Source organism: Acomys russatus, chromosome 17 (genome assembly GCF_903995435.1).
Source record: "Acomys russatus chromosome 17, mAcoRus1.1, whole genome shotgun sequence".
In the NCBI taxonomy this organism is placed as follows: Eukaryota; Metazoa; Chordata; class Mammalia; order Rodentia; family Muridae; genus Acomys; species Acomys russatus.
In genome coordinates, this window is record NC_067153.1 from 9,085,265 (window position 1) to 9,109,037 (window position 23,773).

General features: G+C 39.2%; 1 protein-coding gene across 1 annotated transcript in view; it reads right to left on the reverse strand.

Moving 5' to 3' along the window:
• Positions 1-12,275: 12,275 nt before the first annotated feature.
• Angpt1 (angiopoietin 1) overlaps positions 12,276-23,773 on the reverse strand; it is a 251,103-nt gene continuing 239,605 nt past the window's right edge. Inside the window, exon 9 of the mRNA XM_051159533.1 lies at positions 12,276-12,747. Coding sequence (XP_051015490.1) covers positions 12,587-12,747 — 161 coding nt within the window. The 3' untranslated portion in view covers positions 12,276-12,586. The remainder of the gene's footprint in view (positions 12,748-23,773) is intronic.

Sequence of the window (23,773 nt, forward strand, 5' to 3'; positions counted from 1 at the left end):
GTCTTCTCACGTTGGGTAAACCATCATTTAAGTGCCAATTAGCTACATGTGGCATCAGAAATTGACAGTATAAGGTACTGGGCACAATGCTAGCTCAACCTTTAACACCACCATTCAGTAGACAATTACAGTATTTAATCCTTTATCCTATCTGTCAGAATTATGATACACATCCCTTGTGTACATGATGGGAAGATTTCTATTTGGATGCCCAGGACTTCCTCTTCCCTGTTGCATTCATTTTACATAGCCACGAAGTGAACATGCTAGATTCCATTCCTGAGTGTAACCTCTGGACATAGATTTAAAGGGGCTATACAATCAGACCAATCCTATTAAGATATTCTGTCCAAAGAATGGCCATGAGCTGATCTCCATCAGGAAAGCAGGGTGATAAATTCTGAGGCCACAGTAAGTGAATTCTGCCAACAAAAGAGCTTGGAAGAAGACCCCGAGTTCCAAAACAGAATTCAGCCCGATGACACTGATTGCAGTTGTGTGAGACACTTAGCAGAAACCTCAAGGCATTAGCACAAAACAATATGACAGTTTGCAATAAACATTTTGCTAAAATATTTCTTGGAAGATAGTACATTTTTATGTTGGAAAACAATAACATATTTGGAAAGATTTAAAGTCAAATAAATGTTTGCCATTGAAGTAATAATGCTAAAAAAAAAAAAACAGTTTGAATTAGCTTTTATTGGAAGGCTGAGTTCTATGCTTTAAAGGACTGAGCATGCTGTAGGTGGGAACAGCTATGGACAGCAGAAATGGGCAGGAGGCGGGGCCAGGCATGCCTAACTGCAGAATGGAGGACCAAAGTGAAGGAGAACACCGTCCTCAGCGTGGACTGAAGTATCCACTACATTTTAAACTAGGGTACATTTAAACTGAGGGAATATACTCTACAAATATTGTGACCCTTTTAATACTTAGATATTCCCAGGCTAGGAGTACGGAAATGACTTCTCACAAGGGAGGGCGGTGTGGCAGGCCCCTTCCAATTCACATCCTTCTGGGGAGTTTAAGATTCCCCAAGGCAATCCTCAACAGTGCCTCAGGCAGGATCATTTTCCTGTGTTTTCTACTGTAGTTTAGAGTGGGATCAAATCCTTCCCTCAGTTATCTCTAGTGTAAGTCTAGTAGAACATATATGAGAACACATCATAAAGGGATGCATAAGGGTGAATGGATTAAATGTAATACAATTCATAATTGGTATTGAAGTGATTGCTTTGGCCCACCCTACCATCTACAGGACCCGGTCCTTGGAGGGCATTTTTATAGGGAACATTTCCCCAATCAGACAGGAAGAGTTTTCACATTTGCCAGGATATACCCTGTCAGAAGTAGATTATGACAGACCAAAGAGGAAGTAGCTTTGGGAAGAAAAAATGCTAATAAGGATTTCAAATAAGACAAGAAATGGTATGTTAGTTACTCATTTTGAAAACACCAAATCATTCTATTACAGTGTTATTCAGCATATACATTATATTGATATTCATAAAGTATTGCTTTTAAAAGGAATACCTACTTTAGGATATTATTTTAATTGGGGCTCAAACAAACTAACAAACAAAAATCTTGGAGAACAGTTAGAATATACCCCCAATTCTTTTATCAGGGAGGAGGAGGTAGGGCATTTACCCACAAAATGTCTTTCTTAGGTTGAAACCTCTTTATTAAGACAGGAATGCAATAAATATTTAGTAGTTCCAGCTTGCCCTGTGCCAGGTACTATAAAGAAAGGATGGAAGGAAGGAAAGAAGGAAGGAAGGAAGAAGGGGGAAGTTTTAGCTAAAAAAAAAAAAAAAAAAAAAGAGACTGCAAATCTTATCTGTAAGTACCCCTACAATGTAGAGGGACATGTCTAGGTTTGTTCCTAGGTCAGTGATGACACAGATTTGCCGAGAGAGCAAGTGTGGGATTTCCTGATCTCTCACTTATATGTATCAGGTATATTCTCCTAGGAGCTCATGTTTATCCTTACCTAGAGACTCTGCAAAGGCAGAGTCCACAGTAGGAACTTCTGTCTTCTTATTTAAAAGGAAAATTCTTACATCTCCCCCTCTCTACCTATTGTCTTAAGAAATGGCATTGTGGTATTTTATCTGGGTTTGATATTGTACAGTTGGGGGGTTAAAAAAAAATGAGACTGAGTCCAGGTCACTGTTCCCTTGCTGACCAGAGTTTATTTCCTCATAAACATCCCCAACTATAGAATGGTCCTGCTAAGCTAGCATCGGGACTCACTTATGCTTACTTTCCCTCATGTTAAAAAAACAAAAAAGAACCACTTTAATTCTGAGGAAATGAAGTACACATGATTCTCATTAGCACATAAATATTCTGATGTCCTTTTTGCATGAGCTCTTTGATGTTTAGGGAAAAACATGTGTCTTTATGATCTCTTCCTTAAAACTTAGGAGGAATTTGTTTTTGAAATATAAACTCTTGGGGAGATGCCTTGGTAGAACGTTTTAAGATCGTGTTGTTTTTATTCACTTGTCCATTCGTTATTATTTAACTAACCATAATTTATCACCCAGTATTGGGCAGGGACACAAACACACACACACACACACACACACACACACACACACACACACACGACCAAGAACAAGAACCCATGTAATTTATTGTCTGCAACAGAAAAAAAGAACACAGAAAATAACATTTAACTGTGTTGAAGAAAATCTCTCACACAATTCTAGGTTTTAGTAACTTAAAACCTAAGCAAATCCAGTGACTGAAGCAAAGAACTCACCGTTCAAGAAGACAAGGACACCCACAGCTGAGCAGAGCACAGGTGAAGCTGTGCAAATTCCGTAACTCAAGTGGCTTAGTTACTGTTCAGTTGCTGGGAAAAGACACTATGTCTAAGGCAGCTCTTATAAATAAAAGGTTTAATTTGGGGCTTGGTGACAGTTTTAGAAGGTTAGCGCATGATTGTTGTAGCAGGATGCAGGCAGCATGAAACAATAGCTATACATCCTGATCCACAGGCAGCAGGTGGAGAGAGAGAGAGAGAGAGAGAGAGAGAGAGAGAGAGAGAGAGAGAGAGAGAGAGAGAGAGAGAGAGAGAGAGACAGAGAGAGACAGAGAGAGACAGAGACAGAGAGAGACAGAGAGAGACAGAGAGAGACAGAGAGACAGAGACAGAGAGAGAGAGAGAGAGACAGAGAGAGAGAGACAGAGGCACAGAGACAGAGACAGAGGCGGGGGGAGGGACAAAGGGAGGCACGGAGGGAGGAAGAGAGAGACAGAGAGAGAGAGAGAGAGAGAGAGAGAGAGAGAGAGAGAGAGAGAGAGAGAGAGAGAGAATGGGCCTGCTGGGGTTTCAAAACCTCAAATTCCATGCAGAGTGATAGATCTCCTCCAATAAGGCCATACTTTCAAATTCTTTCCTAACAGTTCCATAAACTGGGCACCAAGCATTCAAACATATAATCAAGCTATGGGGGCCATTCTCACTAAAAACACCACAATAAAAAAAAGTAAAATGTGGTAGGAGTGCAGGAAAAAATGAAACCAGACATGCTTTATTGTATATCTTTATTATGCTTTGCAGATTAAAAAAAACAAATTATAGGTTTTTCTCAACTCAGCACTCTCTTTCTTGGTGTTGTTTTTAAAACATTTCTCAGTGTTTCAAACGTTTTGATTATTATGTTTGTAATCGTGATGTGTGGTCAGTAATTTCTGATGTGAATATTCCAATTATTAGGAGGCATCAGCAATCCCTCCCCCAATAATGAGACAGTGATATTGTTTCAATGTTATGTTTTCTTCATGCTCTGCTGATGATTTTGTCCTCTCTTTTTATGCTTCTTATCCCTACAGGCAGATCCATATTGAAATTAGACTCGTTAATAACCTCAGAGAAAAATAAAATCAGCAGTTCTCAACCTGTGCGTTGTGGACGTTTTGGGGGGTCACATAACAGAAAACTTGCATATCAGATATTTATATTATGATTCACAACAGTAGCAAAATTACAGCTATGTAGTATCAACAAAGTAATTTTATGGTTGAACGACATCACAGCATGAGGAACTGTATCAGGAAGGTTGTAAACCACTGCTAAATGATCAGGAGGATCAATCAATATAAGAAGAGCTCTCACTGTCAATCAAAGCTGGAAATAACTGTTGGTGATGAAAGATGTGGAGATCCGAGACCGTGCAAGAGCTACGCCTCTTGTGTCAAACATTTAGCAAAGTTGCAAATGCAAATAAAAAGCCTTTGAGGGCAGTTAAAAAGCATTACACCACTGAACTGGCTGAGCAGTTGCAGATCATTGCGGCAGATCAAGCCACCCAGAGTGCTCTCTTAAGCCAAAGGTCTACCCAAGAGAGGATCCTGGACCCCTTAGTTCTACAAAGGCCAAGAAAGGTTTTTTAAAAAGCTTCAGAAGACAAATCTGAAGATAGCTGGCATGGCTTTTTCGTATTTGAGGAGGGAAGACATCTTTCAGCACACCAGTTCAGGTAAAGCAAATACTGATTGGGAAGCAGCAAGTTATCCCAAAGTTTGTAGCTGAGGCAACTGGTGAATGGGGCTGCACCAAACTATAGATTTTCAATGTGGATGAAGCCACTCTGTAGTGGAAAAAGATGAAGAAGCAGTCAGTGTCTGTCTTTGAAGTTTGGGATGTGAGGTTAGCGCTCTTGGCCAAGGCTATGTCATTTGCCATTCTGAAAATGTCGGTGCTCATAAAAAATTCTACATCTCTCCTGTCTGTATGCTCTGAATGAAGCAACAGGGTCCAGATGACAGCGCATCTGTTTGCAACATGGTGACTGACTATCTTCATCTCACTGTTGAGACCTACAGGCAAGAAGATGGCATTCAAACTATCAATGCCATTGGCAATGCATCTGTCCACCTAAGGGCTCCTATGGAGATGCGCAAAGAAATCACTGCTGTCTCCATGCCTGCTATTCTGCAGCATGCAGGTCAAGGTGGAAATTTGACTTTCAATATTTATTCTTTAAGGACTAAATCCCACAAGGCTACAGTGGGTTGTCTGATACAGTTAGGCTAAATAAATTGAAGATCTGGAAAGGAGCCAGCTGCTATGCTTAGTAAAAACATTCTTGATTTACAAAAAGAGGGCAATATAGCAACACTAATTGGAGTCTGGAGAAATTGTCTCCAAGCCTCTTGGATAAATTTTGAGGGCTCAAGACTGCTGAGTGAGAAATGATTTAAGTGTGATAAAAATATGAACCCAAATGGCTCAGGTGTGGTAGAAACATGAACCAATTGAGAGTCGAGGCTGAGAATGTGATCACACTGCTGCAATCTCAAGAAAAAAGAGAGAAGACGTAAGGCTGCTTCTTCTAGGTGAGCAAAGGAAGCAATATCCTAAGATAGAAGTTCGTCTTCCTGAAGGTGACTGTGGACACTGTTGAAGTGTCAAAGAAAAATCTGCAGCTATGTTGCCCCCAGTTGATTTTAGAGGTTTGGCTCTGATTCTTACCGGAATTCAGATCTGGGTAAGCTACTATCAAACAGCATTGCATGCTACAGAGAACCTTCCAAGAGAAAAAGAATAAATAGAGTCAAATATCACCATCATATTTTAAGCAACAGATACTCTGGCCTATAGAAAACACAACACTGACTAGTTGGCTAACATTAGCATCACTGTGAGAGCCTTCACCAACAAGATGATGACACACTGTGCTCTCAGTTGATTGCAAGCATTTTTTGCCAGTGAAGGTCCAATGAAGTTACATACATTGTTATGTACATATATACATTTTTAAATATATTTTATTAATTTATTCACTTTAAATCTCAATTGTTATCCCATCTCTTGTAGCCTCCCATTCCTCCCTTCCTCCCATTTTTTTTTACTCCTCTCCCCTATGACTGTGACTGAGGGGAACCTTCTCCCCCTGTATATGCTCATAGGGTATCAAGTCTCTTCTTGGTAGCCTGCTATTCTTCCTCTGAGTGCCACCAGGCCACCCATACAGTGGACGTGGCCAAATATGGGGCATCAGAGTTCGTGTGAAAGTCAGACCCCACTCTCTACTCAACTTCATTTCTATAAACACACATATATTATTGTCTAATGTTATTTCAGAATTAGTATAGCATAGGGTAAACAAACCATATGTACTCGGAAACAACAACAAAAACGTCTGTGAGTCATTTTACTGTGATATTCTCTTTATTGTGGTAATAAATCACAGACTCCCAATAACTCCAGGGCATACTTGTTAAGGAGTTTGGGATAATTAAGGTAGACTTCAAAGAGGAGAAAAGGTTTTATGGGTGTTTGCATTCACAGACACACAGCTATAAGCTGAACTACATACAGATGGTATGAAGTCACTTAAGTTACTTATATGATAAAATGAAATTCTACAGTTAGGTGTTGGTATTATCCGTTTATTATTATAATGACTATTATTATTTTTATTTACCTCCACTCTCTTATTTTATGTGTGTATGTGTTGCATTAAGCATAAGTATATCGAGCCCTTAGGACAGTGTCTCTGTTTCCTCCTCTATACACTGAGCTACTTTACTATGAAGCTTCTGAAGTCTCCTGAATCTGCCTCTTATCTCTTGGAAAGATGTCTGAGATTTTAAACAGTCGTGCCTGTTTCTGGATTTTATGTGTGTTTAAACTAGGGGTTCAAACTCATGTCCTTAACTTTGTGAAGCACACATTTTACCAACTTATTTTTCTTCTCAGCACTAAAGGTATTTTTCTTTTCTTTCTCTTTTCTTTTTTCTTTTTTTGCATAAAAATCCATTAACAGTCTCCTTGTTTTGAAAACTATCACTCCCTCCTATTCCTTATCCCTGTGCTTCCCCATTTGCTCCCATTCTCAATCATTTTCTTAGATTCACAATTTAATCCAGAGAATGCAAATGTTAATGCCTTTAAGCCATTTGAAACTCATGTTAAATATATTCAGTTCTGTAAGTTGGGACTGAAGATTCAGTTGACTCTACTACCCTAGAAATCAAGATAGAAACTGGGCTTATCCTTGTGGCCTTTTCACTTATTCTTATTGTCATAGGATGGAAACTTGACTCTAGATTTCTAATGCTGCTCTCAAAAATTTTCAATGGCTTCTTAAATTATAAACAAATGGACAGTTTTTGGCGGTTAAAAATAAAGCTGTTATGGGGCTGGAAGGTAACTGTGGTGGGGATCAGGTGTCTGGGGAGCAGTGTGTGTGTTGAGGGGAAGACCAGCAGAGATAATGAAAATTGGTAGAAATTGTTGGGGGGCATCTTTGGGACACGGAAGTCTCCCTGGGGTCTATGGGGATGACCCTAGCTAAGACTCCTAGCAATGGCAGTTAAAGAGCCTGAATTTGCCACCTATAGCCAGTTGGGACTTCCAATGGAGGGAAAGGAGATGCCAACCCACCCATAAAACCTTCGACCCAAACTTTGTCTTGCCTGCAAGAAGTGTAGGGATTAAGATGGAGCAGAGATTGAGGAAATGACAAACCAATGACTGGCAAGCTTGAGACCCACCGCACTGGAGAAAACTCCTGTCACTATTATCATTATGCAGCCTAGCATAACTGTCTCCTGAGAGGCTTCATCCAGGAGCTGGTGGAAACAGATGCAGAGACCCATAGCCAAACAATAGGCCAAGAGCTCGGGAAGTGTTGTGGAAGAGTGCGAGGAAGGATAGAGGGAGCTGGTGGGGTCAGGGACATCACAAGAAGACCTACAGAATAAGCTAACCTGATCCCATGGGGGCTCACAGAGACTGAACTACAAACCAAAGAGCATGCATGGGCTGGACCTCCAACCCCTACACATATGTAGCAAATGTGCAGCTTGATCAACATGTGGGTCCCCTATTGATGAGAGTAGAGGATGTCTCTGATTCTATTGCCTGCCTTTGGATTCCTTTCTCTTAGCTGGGTTGCCTTGTTCAGCCTCAGTGGGAAAGGATGCACTTAGTTCTACTGTAACTTGATATCCCAGGGTGAGTTGGTATTCATGGGTACCCTTCCCTTCTCTGAGAAGATGGAGGAGGGAATAGAGAAAGAAGGGCATGAGGGGGAAACTGGGAGGAAATGAGGGAGGAGGCTGAGACCAGGCTGCAAAGTGGTTATATAGTAAAAATAATAAATAATAAATAAATAAATAAATAAATAAATAAATAAATAAGTGGACACTGTGCAATTGCAGTGCTGCCCCTCTCTGTGATAACATCTCTAATACTTAATGCAGTGTACTTACCAATATCTATAGTCGAATGGATGCCTGGCTTTTCTCCTGTCTAATCATTTCACATCTTTGTTTTCAATGCTTTTGTTTGTCTGCTCCTTAGAATTTCTCATGTGTTCCTGAATGTTTCACTGAGCTCTCTTTCTCTCTCAGTTCTGTTTTGAAAATAGATGAGATGTCATAACTTTAACTTTTTATTTTTTAATTTTGATTTTTAAATGAAAGCTATTTTTTACATTCATATGTGATTTATTTTCACTTGACATTTCTTGACTCTTTTCAATGAACTAGATAACCATCTCCACACTGGAAACTTGAGGGTAAGAAGGCATATGGGGACTCTGCCCTCACATATGCTAGTTGTCTAGTTAAAAATAAAAATAACTAAACAGATTATATCAACAAAAGCAGAGAGAGCTCTCCATGTGAGAAAGTGAGAAGAGGGCTCCTTCCCTAGTCTGCCCACACTGAATCTCAAGACTTTGACTCATTATTAACTGACATCAACAAATTCAAATGCTTTCGCTAACCTCTAAAAATCAAGTTGCTGTGGTGTACAAAAGAAAACTCCAAACTCAGTGCTCTGCAAAAGAGTGAGTCTAAATTAAAGCTATTACAGTTTTTCCCCCCAGAAAACCTCTTATTATGCTTCTTCCAATAAACCTGATGGCAGACACTTAATATGTAGTTGATAAAATAAGGGCCAGAGAAAATGAAGAAAATGCTGACCTTGGCTACATTGGAATAGCCAAACTAACAGTAAAATAGACATCAGAGGACATTTATAGCCTAAGGCTGGCCTCAAACTAATATAACACAAAACACATAAAGAACAATGACTACAGGGTGGGGGAGTCAAAGTCTAGAACCTCTAATGGGCAAAGAAGTGAAACAGTCTCTTATAATATGAATGGCTAGAATATTGGGACAAGTTAAGAGAGTCCAATTATGTATATATAAATGGACCATGACAGTAGGGGGAGAGATCTGAATGGGAGGAGAGGAACTGGAAGGAACAGAGGAAGACGAAATCATTATCAGATTGTATTATGTCGAGAAAAAAAAATCTATTTTCAACAAAAGAAAAAAATAGTAAAATGATTGAAAAAAAGATTTCCTCAGGAAAGGGGATGAGAACACCTAATATTTTGATGGAAGCTAGACAGTTATTTTGCGTGTACAAACTGAGCAAAAAGATGGTCCTTCTAAACCTTAGAATACTGCAAAAATCATGGTGGGTTCATGGTTGTATAATGTATTATCTATTAGCTATTGGTGTTTAAGAAATCACTCCAACATAAGGAGTCTTAAAACAACCACCTCATACTTTTTTTCTCATATGATGCATGTTATCTAGGGAGTTCTGATGATCTGAGCCAGCCTCGGCTGACGTCAGCTGAGATGAGTCATGGAGTTATTAACTGTCTGCAAGTCAGCTGCAAGTGAACTTGTCGAGGGTGGTCTCAGCTGACAAACCTGGCGTTGTTCTGTGAGGTTTCCAAGCTCTCATTAGTGAGTCCTGGAAAGGGGAAGGCAGAAGAAAAACTATCTTTCCAGTAATCAGCTTTGAAATTGATGAGAGTTTGAATGGATGTGGTAGTGATCGTGGCAGGATAAAGACTAGAGGTGAGAAAATGACTTGCTTTTAGATAAGCGTGTAACTAAGTCCACGCACAATACAGGGTGAGTTGCATTTCTCATATACTTTTTCCTGTTCCCTTTTATGCCAAACTCAGATATTCAAATGACTTATCTTTTCCCAGAGTCTGCAAAAATGATCAATTGTCATATGATACAGAATCTGACAATTGTCAGGACAAACATAAAATCCTAGAGTAAGGATGTGGTGTTAAGACCCAGCACTTGGGTGTTCTCTTCTACTGTGTCCAAGCTTTCCTACCACATGAAACTTTTTCACATATTGAGGTTCTAATTTATCTGGTAATTTTTATAGTGATTCCATACTTTCATAGATTTTGGAATTAACATTTATAAAATGTATAATCAAAACAAGATTAAATTCCATACATTCTCTTCGATTTTATTTAAGTCAAATAATGTTCGACTGTTATGAAGAAATTTTCATAGAAATGACACAGCTTTTATTGAAATAGAGATTTAAAGACAAAGTACTAGCATCTAATTATTTTAATCCTAAAATAATTAAATGCAAAAGCTATGCATATCAAGTTGTTACAAACACGTTGGCATTGTACAGTGTATACAAAGGAGTCGCCAAACATTTATACGGCTTTATTATAAATAACTGAACATAATATCTCACTTTTCAAACCCACATAGCAGAACCGTGAATACCATGCCTTTTCATCATTGCTTCTCTTCCTTTTTGTAATATTAATTGAAAAACAGCATACCTTATGCATGATTGGCTTTAGGACATCTGTGGGGAAAACAACAACAACAACAACAACCACAAAGACAAAAATACTCATTTTCCTCAACTGAAGTGAAAACAAGGATTTTGGAGGGATAGGCTGGAGAGCTGTGCAGGAGTCACTAACATTAGGAAAATTCTGCAATGTCTTTTCACACCACTTGTAAGGCAAAATGGCATTTTATGCAGACCTATAAATACAAGAAAGCTGTGGTGGTAAACATTAAACACCATTAAAAGCATAAACAGCTTCATTCTCCCAATTGGAGGAAAGCCACTAAGGCATCATTGGATGCAGTTATCAAGACTGATATTTTGATACTTGTATGTCATAGAAAACCATCCTTTTCTGAGAAAGCGGGACTAATGACCGCATTTAGTTTTCTCATTTCATAGTAAATCACGTTTGATTAAATTGCTTTCTAATGACAGAGAGCATGTCTTGATAAAAGATTGCAGTAACATCAAGTTATCACAAAAGCCTGTGTCCAAAGCGTCACTTCAATAGCTTATGCCATGGGACATCTTAACTAAGGCACTTCTAGAAGATGACACTCAGAAATTTCCTAGTCAAATGCCTGTGATTTTTTATATATCTCATATATAAGAAGTTATGTCAATTTTTTGCCTAATATTATTTTATAAGGCAGATATTTCTTGAAGAAACAGAATCTGGAGAAAGAATATGAAGAGTAATATATTTCATCAAGTGGTATAGTAATCGCCTTTGAACAATTTATAATCATCAGTTGATGACAGCATTGTATATTCCAGAATAAACAGGTATTGAGTTTTAACACAGATGGGTGTAACATACTATGTACAACGATATTTAAAAGTCTTCCATTCTTTGTAGACTTCAAAGGGTAACTTTTATAAAAAGAAAACTGAAGCAGGATGCATTTACTAAGTACATTGCAGTTAATTAAGAAACATTAAATTAGCATGAAAAATCTGGACGAAGAATTGAAGACCAAGAAATATTGAAAATAATGATGCCATACATACACAAACGCGTGAAAGAAGATCTGTACACTGGGCTGTACTCAAGGGCTCCAAGTGAGTGATGCTCTGTTAGATGCCTATCAATGAGAAGATTAAGTGCATGCATATTGCTTTATGAACTGGATGATAAAGTTCCCATTCTTTAAATAGGCTCTAAACACACTTGTGTGTCAGTCAGTTTTAATGCAAATGAATGCTGTAGCATGAGAGTAATTTTCACCTGTTATATCCAATCTTGACTTTGTTTTATGTCTTTTGAGAACTGTATGCTTCTAAACTCAGAGTCCCTGAGCACCTTTCTAGGCCTCACTGCTATTTCCCATACTGTATTGTATCATGGCTTACGAGGATGAAATTTACACTTGAATGTGAGAAAACTGAAATCAACTAGCAAATATGGTAGTGGGAATGGGCTTCTGACGACCACTAACTTTTCGCAAACTCAGAGGACAAGGCTGTACTGATTTGTGCAGTGACGTCAGCATTATCTGTTAGCAGGATTTCCTAGAATGACACCACTTCACCTCCACAATCCATCTTCAACTGATTCTGTCAGACTTTGTTCCCAGGTTTTCATATATGTTCTTTTTACTGCTATTATTATTATTATTAATTATTATTTTTGCTTTTCCATGAAACGAGTTGCATTTATCCCCTGTGAGTTAGAGGTTCAAAAATCTGATCCAGTAGCACTTCAAAGAGCTGCGAGCTGAGCAGTTTCTCCCTTTTCAAAGCATGGCAACGGGTGGCGTTCTCTCCGCATAAACACGGTGAACCAAGCGCAGACTCTCTTGAAGTCAATAGGCTCCAAATCCATAGTCAAGAACCCTGGTGACGTCACATAACCACTTGCTGCTGGAAGGGAATCAATGCTGTTTCTTTCTGAAGCTTCCAGAAAGCTTTCCCCCCTGGGAGCATCCCCAGATGTCTTTGCAGTTTTCTCATACTGGCACAGTGCTTTCAAAAGTCCGAGGGCCGGATCATCATGGTTGTAGAACGCAGGGAGTAACTGGGCCCTTTGAAGTAGTGCCACTTTATCCCATTGAGTTTTCCATGATTCTGCCCCGCAGTGTAGAACATTCCATTTAGATTGGAGGGGCCACATGCATCAAACCACCAACCTGAAACGTGAGTCAATGGTAGGAATCATGAGAAGAATTAGAAGAAGCACATCAGGCCTAATATTTGAAAAATAACAGTCATATGGTCTATGAGCGACGGTTCACACTCGTTCTGATTATTTGCGAACAGGAAGCACTGAAAGGATATCCTCCCGGCAGAAGTGTTCCAAATCACACTTTCAGAACCCATACAAGTCATCAGAAGGAAGGACACTCATGCATACCCACTTTCAGTGTGACAGTGCTGGCACGCACTTCTGCTGTAATTATGCAGAGTTTCTAAGCTTAGATTTTAAGATAAAATCAGGCCCAATATAAAAGTAGAATTGCACCTTAAAGCTGTAACTGAAAAGAGAATAATTATCACTATATTAGTAAAGTCATTCCTCAAAAGGTAAGGAAAACATTTCCTATTAACTTCACGATTTTGTTAAGAATTGACCCTGAATTTAATTGGTTAATAGAGTGCCTATGATACTCAAGTTGAATCTAGCCTGTCTATAATTTATAGCAACATGAAAATGTTTCCCATAGTGGCCATAAAGTTCATATTTAGCAACATTTCATCTACAATTGGTGAAATTGTTTTTTAAATACAGTGAAAGAAAAACTATGCAAAAAAAAAAAAAAATTGACGTGGCAGCCCAGTGCTTACACAGTATATTAGAATAACTGAACAAGCTAGCTCTGTCTTCTTGATGAACTGAAGTTTTAAACTTTTCCGATAAATCATAGTTCTTTTCTCCTGAAGTAACACCATTGAAGTCTTCAGGGAGCGAGTTATGCCAGAGACATTCTAGAGTATTTTTATTTGGATACACTTGACCTCTATTTGATTGCAGAACCGTACCTAAGGGACTAATAGCTAAAGAAAGAGAAAGCTGTCCAGCTGCTGTCTGATGGTAACATGAGCACTGTCTTGCAGAAACTTTAGAAAAATTAAACGAAGTAACACTAGTTCTCTCTGCTTTCAACTCGAGAAGGTTAATGCAGCCAGGGTGTGTTTGGAAATTCCCACCAGGGGCATAACAAGCTGCATTTGTCACCAGTCCATCTAAGAAGGAGTAAGATGTGTCTGATGGATTATGTAGGGTCCTGTGTTCCATGTTGTATGTACACAGCTTGAATGTTAACACCGTCCAGATATGAGGGACAAGAAAGCCTTTGTTTGGCACAAAAGGAGGAATCACATGATTCCATCTCTCCTTCCTTGTAATTAATTCCCCGGTACTTGGTGAATATTATTTCTAGTAAAAACACAGGATTTATATTGCAGAGGATATTCTATTTTAAGGAGTTGATTTACCCAGAAAATTCCCTTTTAGGGCCAAGCTGAAACTCTAAAATGAAGTTCAACTTCATTGCTGCTGTGCTTTAGCTTTCCTCCTCCTGTGTGATTCCTGAGACTCTACTGTCCCTTTCACCTTACTCAGTCCTTCAGCCTCGCCACTGTGCCTCCTTGCCTCCAAAGCATTACGGAAAGCAGTGAGGATTGAGTGCCATCTCTTGAGTCGCATTCAGAAACTCATGCTAAAATGTAAACTTTTTCTTGTTCATAGAAAGTCACAGCAGTTCTAGAAAAAAGTCTGGAAACTGGCGATGAAGGGAGAGGCTGAAGGATGCAGTCACGGGATGCTGAGCTTAGGTAAGAGACAGAACAGAACACGTGCATCCTGTGAGATGGTAAGGCAAATCTATCTTGTGCACTTTATCTAATGAGTGAAACAAGTGATTGTGATGACTGCTTTTTGGAGATAGCAAAAAGGAAAAAAAAGTCAATGCTGGGATACTGTCACCATGAAAAATAGTCACCTGAAGTCCAGAAGATTGCCAAATAAAATAACCCAGGCTTTTGTTCATTACCATAAAGGTAAACACTTAGTACTCTACTCAACAGGGCTTCATAAGCAAATGCCCATGGAGAGGCTAAACGCTTCTCATTCGCTGGCTCTGACAAACTAGCTCACTTTATGAAGTGATTTAGTTCACTACATCACTGCTTTAGTAGATACCTTTGAATGAAATATTTGGTCTTAACCGTATTTAGCTCCCCTCCCCCACCCCATTCAAAAGTTGTTCTGCTGTAGTCAATGTGACTGCCACGATTTTTGCATTCAGAGTGAGAAACATGAACAAAACGTGGTAAGGCCATTGCTGACCATGGTCAGGAGCACCATGAAGGAAATAAGTGGCTATGAAGGAGAAAACAACTTTTAGTAGTGTTGGAAGAAGGTGGTGTTTCTTGAGGTTGGAAATAAGAAAAGGAGGCAGCTAGGGGAAGATATGTGAGGACTCTTATAGCAGCTGCAAATTCCATTAAGAAGATGGAGGGGGCCCAGTCCATCATTTGCAGGCTAACAGAACCGAACTGTAGGCGGCAAACAGTGAAAAAGAGACCTTCGGGAAAGGACGGTGAAGAATAGTCTCCGAAGGCTGAACAATCTCTGTGGAAACATTTATGATTTAGTCAGCCTGCTTGTCTACCGGGTGAACAAGTAAGGTATTCTCTAGCAATGGAATTTGTATTTAACCAAAGGAAGCATCTGCCAGCCTAAATGTTTGGTCAACCTGGGAAAACCCATATTCTATATGGTCGGCCAAAGGCAGTCTCAGCATATGAACCAGCATGATGAGGGATAAAATCAAGTCTAGAATCAATTTCACACAACTGAGACACAAGTTCTGTCTAATTCATAGACAGAGAGGATAAGGAGTTTACTACAACAACCTTCCTGACTTCAGGGCATTTGTACTGATAAAAATTGTTAAAAAAAAATTAGACGATAGCTATTAAAACTTGTAGAATAAAATTGTTTTATAAATAAATAGGCTAGAGACTCTAATTGCCCAAGAAGCTTCAAAAATTTATTCATTTACCATTTGAATTGGATCCAGGATCATGAATTATTGGCCCCTGAAAGCAAATCTAAATACAGTGTGTGCCCTGGAAAAGCAGAAGACTGTCTGCCAGCAGCTGGACTTGCTGAGTGCCAGTGGGGAGGAGATTTGGGGAAAACAAATAGAAGAGAGAACACAGAATCAGTTACTATGTTTGGGAAACTTTCTCTGAGCTGTGGGGGGCCAAGAGAGAGCAGGACTGCTAGAGAGAAAATCTTGATTGCTATTGATCTCATCAGTTAACAGCCGGGTAATCCTAAGAAACAATAATAATATTTGGTATTTGCTTCTTAGTTAATGTATATCACCTAGTACCTAAAGATGCTTAGATTTGGTCTCTTACTTTGTTCTCCAAATGGCCTTACAGAGTGTGATGACCAGAGCCACAGTGGAGACATCAGTGGTCAGAGAATTTTAAGAACTCTTCTAAGGTAACATGCAGAATACATGGGCTATGTCTGAGCGATTACACTGCAGCCCAATTAGAACCAAATAAGATGATTCACTGCCCACGATAGCCTGTACAATTTTCTCTAGGTACTTAGTGCCACTTAGACATGCAGTGGTAAGGGTCAGAGTATGGACAGAAAATCCAGATGCTCCATGTGCCCTCTGGTGCAGGATTGAAGATAAAAATCGTGGGTGACAATGCTTTGCCTTAGCTGCTCAAGTTGGGCTGTTAGAAAAAAATATAGGCATAACTAATATTCAAATGAGTATAGTTCATTGTGACCCTAGTATAAAACATCGTGTCCATGAATTGAATTGGTGGTTTTGATATGATAAGCAAAGCATAAATATCTTCCAAGAAAATTTCAGTTTCTTCATAAAATATTCAGAGATTTGATGTAGAGGAAGTGGTTATTTTCATGCAGCAAGATTTTGATATATGCAGTAAAACAATCTAAGCAATGGAGGTATTTCTTTTTGTCAAACATTTCTACTATTCTTTTTTCCACTTTCTATCTTTTTACCAAAGTTGCTCAGCATGACCAGACTTTTTCAATGTATATATCCTGATGGTGTAAAGCATGGTAAATGTGTAGCAGCTCCACGTCAAGTTCCTGAATTTCGTAGCTTGTGTGCAACACACTGGTTGCCTGCAGGGCACTCTGAGGGAATACCTGCAGAGACACAGCTGAGTGTGAATCAACAAGGTGTGGGGGTGCCTGAACTGTAGCACACAGGAATGAGAAATCACCAACTCCATACTTTGGCCTGTGCGTTCTGTGGAGTAATGAAAGGTAACGCATTACAATGTGAACTGGGAGATGAGGAAATGACGCAGTCAGTGACGTGCCTGCCAGAGAACAAGAAGACCCGATTTCAGATTTCAGATGCTCTGAGCCCCCAGTCAAAGCAAGACACACCAGCACTAGTGGAGTGGAGACAGCCAGCTCCAGTGAGAGACTTTGTCTCAAAGAAATAAAGGTGCAAAGTGACCAAGGAAAGACATCGGCACACTGACTTCTGGCCTACACCTGTACCCCCACACACCCCCACACATGCGTATCATGACTACATGAACTGTCAAGCACAAACAACACACATAGCCACGCACACTGCATAGTGTCCTGGGAAAGGCACTGCAGGCTCAAAAGAACTCAGTGAGGCAAGTAGAGGACAGAAGAAAGCAGCTTCCATTTGTCAGTGGGAAAATGATAAAATGTCTCAAATGTTTGAAGGTTGGCAGCTCTTCTCATAAGCTTTGCCAAGTATTTTTCATTATAACCTGTAACCTCATGTATATTTTAATAAGAAATCTGAGACGCATGTTTCTAATTCATTTACACTTAACTCATTAAAAGTTAGTTTTGTAATAAGTATCTCAGGCTTCCCAGGGCTTTACAATTATTTGACCCTTTTATCTTTGAAGCAGAAAATTCACATTTTATCACTAATAAATGAAACAGTGCCCAGAAAATAGAAGTTGGATTCTAAACTTTCTACCCAGGAAGTTCAAATTTATTTGAAAGTAAGGGAACCTAACTCTCACAGTCCTCTGATGCTAAACAAAATGTCTTTCAGCACTCCATTTTAGAAGGTAAACTACAGCAAAGGGAAAACCTATATCTGTGGTTTTCTCCCACTCACTGTGAACACATGTGATCTTCCTGTCTCAGAAAGTAAGACTTTCCTCTTCATCAGTGAGGATGCGGTGAGGCCGAGCCAGAGAGCTGGGTGCTGTTGGTATCCCCGAGATCATAACACAGAAGCTGCATGCTGACTTTCTGAATGATACCCTTCACCCTCTGCATGGCCGGCTGCAGGGCCCAGCTGCAGAATTCTCATGTATGGGAAGCAAAGAGCATTTTCAGAGGTCCATCTTCTTCCTTCTCTCATCTCTTACTCCATCCCCTCAGGGCAAGGCTGTGTGTGTGTGTGTGTGTGTGTGTGTGTGTGTTTCTCTCTCTCTCTCTCTCTCTCTCTCTCTCTCTCTCTCTCTCTCTCTCTCTCTCTCTCTCTCTCTGTCTAGCTCAAAGATAAAATGTTGCTTATTCTGGCCAGTAATATTAAATTTATTTAAATCTTGTACATGCGCTCGTACTGTCTTTCCCTGCCTATGGACTTCGGTTCACCTTTAAGCACACTAAGTGAGGAATGGCTTGTGGAAATATTCGTCCAACATTCAAATACAAGTCTTTCATTTTCTCTGAATGCCTTCATTCCCAACAGAGGCAGGAGCGAGAATAGGGTGGTGATGTCTGGGGTTGACTACATGTGTGCAGCTCTTGCGTCTGACACTAGTTCTGTGAACACAGGAAAATGATCTCACTTTTCTGTATCTCAGATCTCACGAAAGGAGTTAGTAAGGTCCATATTTTCCCCAATCAAAAGGGTTTCATAATCCGCATCTGAATCATGAAATACAGAGCATTTAGCCTAATGCAAAAAGTCTATGAGACAATCAAAGCTGGATAAATATTTGCTGGATTATAAATTATAATTCAAATAAAACAAGGTGTTTGGTCATTTGTCGCATTTAGTAAACTACTTTCCTGTGGTTTTGGCATTTTATCATCAGTATAATCATGCTATATGCAAAAAGCTATGAGAAGAACCACACAGATAACCCAGTACACAAAATCTGCATGGGTTACTTTTATTTCTACTCATGTCTTAAATTTAGTCCAAACTATAACTGGACAAACATATGCACCAAACATTCTGACTGTGTGCTACCTACCACCTATGGTAGATTATAGTTCTAGTGTCCACTCATCCAAACTTGTGAGTGATTCTCCTCGATATTTTTGAAAGAAATATACTATATACTGGAAAAATAGAAATGCAATTCTAAGGATTAAGCTTGGGAAGTTCAACTTTATTCAAAAGTCTGAAGCCTAAAAATAAAACTTTTCCAATCCTGGAGGCCATTCTTCTTGTGTTTTGTAATTCTTAGAGGCTGGTACCAACTTACGGTATTTAGCCATCCTTGGATTCCACATTTGTCTTTGTTAATACGTACATGTAATTGCATGCTTTAGATACAACTTTATACAAGAGGAGTAGGAATGCTTTATTATTTGTCTGCCTTTTCATGAGGATCATGTGTGGGTCATTTGTGTGTGAGTGCCCTTCTACAGTCTCAGAAGAAACCTATGTTCACTGAGCTCATGTTGTGTGCCACACCCTAATGGGATCTGGGGATATGGTGCTAGGTGACACACAGAATACAAGGGACATCCTTTCTGGGCAAGTACAGTTTGTACTAAATTTAAGATGATGTAATTCGACGTAGATTTCGTATACCAGTGTGGGGTTTCTTATTCACACTGAAACATACAATGTAAGGACTGCCAGCCATCTCATAAAACTTTGCCCAGCTCCTCCTGACTTAATAATGCCAACTTGACTATATTTCCTCAGGGATCCTGTCACTTTCTCATCACTCATTACTTGAAGGAGCAGCTAGGTTTGTTTTGTTCTTGTTTTGTTTTCTGTTCATCTTTGTCATGGTTGGAGCACGAGCATAGTAAACATTTATCAACTGCTGCTAGCATCTGGTAAGTCCTAGGATGTAGTAAAAAAAAAAAAAGTATGTGTATCGCTTTATCTACTCTTTTAGGATGGAACTGAAAAATAACCCTTTTAGCTTTAGAAAGCCTTGTCTGTCAGCTGACATGGTTTATGTGTGGGAAAGGAGGGTACAGTTTCTACCACAGCAGATTCTTTCTGATGAAGGTTAGGTCACATTTTTTATTATATACTAAATATGGAAATCACATTGAAACAAAACTTACATAAGAAAAGTAAAGAAAGCCATGTTTGTCTGATTTTTGTTTTTAGCAACTTCTAATAATTCTATTTTGTTACAAACTCTTGGATAAAAAAATGTTTATATAATTATTTGATACGTAGATTGATTAAACAACTCAAGTTTAGTAACTGAGGTTTAGACTGATTTTTACAACAGTTTATTTTGGAGATTCTTGATTTAGTACCAAAGACTGTGCCCTCGCTGATGATAAGTTTACTTTGAAAGTGACAGTCTAAGAGAGGAGAAGCTCTTTATTTTCTTGGTTTTGGATTCAGAAGAATTTTTTTGTACAAGCATTTTAAGTGCAGTAAAAAAATACAAACAAAAGCATGCACAGCACAACATGGCACATCTTCTTTTCTAAGTATTAAGTAGTACTCACGACTGATCAGTTATAATGAGGCTGAGCACTCTCTTTGGGCTTAAGTGTGCACAGAAAAGTGTCCAGATGGACAAAGGAAGTGTTTCCCATCTCCTCATCACTGCCTCCCCCCCCCATTACAGGCAGATATAAAGGAGTCCCACCCTTTATATAGGGGGGAACCCTATGGTAAAATCTGAGACCACTTCATAAGGTCAACAGCAATTACACAACACAGATATATCTGGCTTGTAATTCTCTGCTGATAAATCATTCTATTTAGTGCTCATTTGAAAAGTCATTCCAGTAAAAGCTTTATGTGGCAATATTGATATTGAACTATATGTTCTGATATTGTAAAATTTGTAAAGAACATAAAAATATTCCATATGTAAACTGAGTGAAAGAATTACTGGATTCCTGGTAAGAGAATAAATCTACATACTTATGAGATGCTATAAAACATTGTGCTGTCTGCTCCTGCACTTGCAAATGCATGATACTATCTCAGCCCATGGTGTGCTTACCTTCAACACAACAACACTGAGCATATGAATTATCACCAATGTGTGGAAAAATGCTATCATTTGTTTTTCCCTATTAGCACTACAATGACTACATGGAACAATACAAACATAACAAGAAAGGCTGAGGCTATTTTTACTATGCCCACAATACAGGAAGATAATAACTAAATTCTTTATTTTTTTTAATTTATTCTTGTTACATCTCAATAGTTATCCCATCCCTTGTATCCTCCCATTCTTCCCTCCCTCCCATTTTCCCCTTACTCCCCTCCCCTATGACTGTGCCTGAGGGGGACTTCCTCCCCCTTTATATGCTCATAGGGTATCAAGTCTCTTCTTGGCAACCTGCTGTCCTTCCTCTGAGTGCCACCAGGTCTCCCCCTCCAGGGGACATGGTCAAATATGAGGCACCAGAGTACGTGAGAAAGTCATATCCCACTCTCCACTCAACTGTGGAGAATGTCCTGTCCATTGGCTAGGTCTGGGTACAGGTTTAAAGTTTACGGCCTGTATTGTCCTTGGCTGGTGCCATAGCTTGAGCGGGACCCATGGGCCCAAATCTGCCTATCATAATGTTCTTTTTGTAGGTTTCTAGGACCTTCTGGATTCTTCTACTTTGCTATTCTCCCATGCTTCTCTCATCTCTCATCTAGAGTCCCAGTAGGATGTCCTCCCCTCTGTCCCACTTTCCTGGTAAGTGAAGGCTTTCATGGGACATGTCCCTTGGGCTAGTATGCAGATATAAGTGAGTATATACCATTTGAGTCTTTCTGCTTCTGGGTTAACTCACTCATTATGATCATTTCTAGCTCAATCCATTTGTCCACAAATTTCAGGAATTCCTTGTGTTTAATAGCTGAGTAATATTCCATAGTGTATATGTACCACAGTTTCTTTATCCATTCTTCTACTGAGGGACACTTAGGCTGTTTCCATGTTCTGGCTATTATGAATAAGGCTGCTAAGAACATGGTTGAGAAAAGTTTCTTGTTGTGTGCTGGAGCATCTTCTAGGTATATTCCAAGGGTAGATTTTTCTTTAGTTCTTGCAGATATCCATAGTGAGAAGTCACCACCCTCCTAGTCACTCTAGTGACTGACTCCTTGATGCCATCTAAAGTTTCTTTCTTGTTCCTTATAATTCTATCAAAATCATATTTTATATTTTATCTATAAAACTATTATGGTTCAAAATTGTGCCATTCTTTGTGCATTATTTTTCTGGCAACCTCTTTTTTTATTGAGATGAACTCTAATCTATCCAGTCCTTTACTCAAATAAAATGTACTTATTAAATATGTGTTAAGTTGGTAGAAAAACTAAGGAGATTAGGAAAGAAGAAAATGCTGTCTGTTTTGGATCTGTCTGCAATACAGTCTGCTTTCAGTTAAGGTCATCTTTTGGTTCCAGTCTTTGACAGCTGAGGGTGCTAATGGCACAAACACCACCTTCAGCTCAAAACCCTCCATGTTCTCCAAGGAAACTCTGTAGGACATTAAGTGAGTGATACATCTTACTTCAACCTTGAAACATTTTAGCAGATGACAAGCCCCATGAGTTCTCACTTTCAAACTGTGAAGAGTTTCACTGCTTAAATGAAACACTATCATGCATGAACTGGGAGCTCAAACACAATTTATAAAGAGAAGGGAAGGAAAAGTCATTAGACAATGGAATGGTCTAATTTCTAAGGGGAAACTTGGTGGGGGACAGGCAGTGGTGGGTAGTAGATCTGCAGGATATACGTTCCAGGCCACGCTCCAGAGACTTGGACAGCCACTGACAATCATGCCTACGATTTCCAGTTCTCAGCTCTGTAAATTCCACAGCTTAGCCTTTCAGTTTGAATGGCTTTACAAGACCCGGATTTGCTTCAAAAGGATATTTGATAGTGTAATGATGTTTATTACAAAAACACATTTACTTAGTCTAGTCCAGCCCAAGACATAAGGGGAAATTTTCTCTTCCCAATGTATGTGTCTATTAGCAAGTGAGAAGCAAGTCCAAGATTAATTATGGATGAAAGAATCGGAGAGAGAGTTCAGTCACGAGGCAGAAGTGAGATCAAAACTCTAGGCAGCGGTAGTTTCTCAACAACCAAGAGGTGTACTTCCTTCTTGGTTCCTTGTTTGCATTTTCCTGATAGGAACATGAACACTGAGGATGCACTTCTGAGGACACATTTGAGAGATATCACTGTTGGTTGTTCAAGTACAGAATTTACTAGAAAATATATCTGTCAAAATACACATGGAGAATATGAAGCTTATCTCAACACTCAAATGGCATGGAACTTTAACATTCAAGCCTTTGTATATAAAGTTACCAATAGTTTTATTTATACAACCAGAAGGTTGATGCAAGTCTCATCTTAAAACAATTCTGAGATTTGTAGTGTTGTTCCTTGGGTGCAAATCATAAAGTTACATTCAAGTAACTTATATATGCCTAATGAGATCAAATTATGATGCCCAAGTGACATATTTGGAGCTAAAGTATGGTAGTGAGTCACAGAAGCAGATTCGTGTCATGCTGTCCTTGTGTTGAAATAGTGTCACTGTAGGGAAAATGGGTTTCAAGGCTGTGACTTGACAGTGATAAGGAGGCAGGAGGATGGCCACAAGGGCCACCTCCAGGAAAGAGCACTCCAAAACCTATATTTTTTCCGGTTTCTTGGTAATGGGTTACAGAAACTCTAAGTTAAAGTTTCATTTTGCTGGATTTAAAGTTTGAGAGCAATTTCAAGGATTGAAAAATTACATTAATTCACCATGTACCATATTTTCCACTGGGTTCCTATGAATCACATTAGAGGAAGGGCAGTTTCTCTCCCTACTAACGTGGAAAAGATTTTTCCACTGTAACACAGTAAGAACGTCTTAATGGCTTATGGTAAGGATGCCTACTCTTCTACGAGAAAAAATTACAATTTTGAGAAAACAAAAAAAAGTCATTAACGTAGAGCTTGCCTTCACAATTG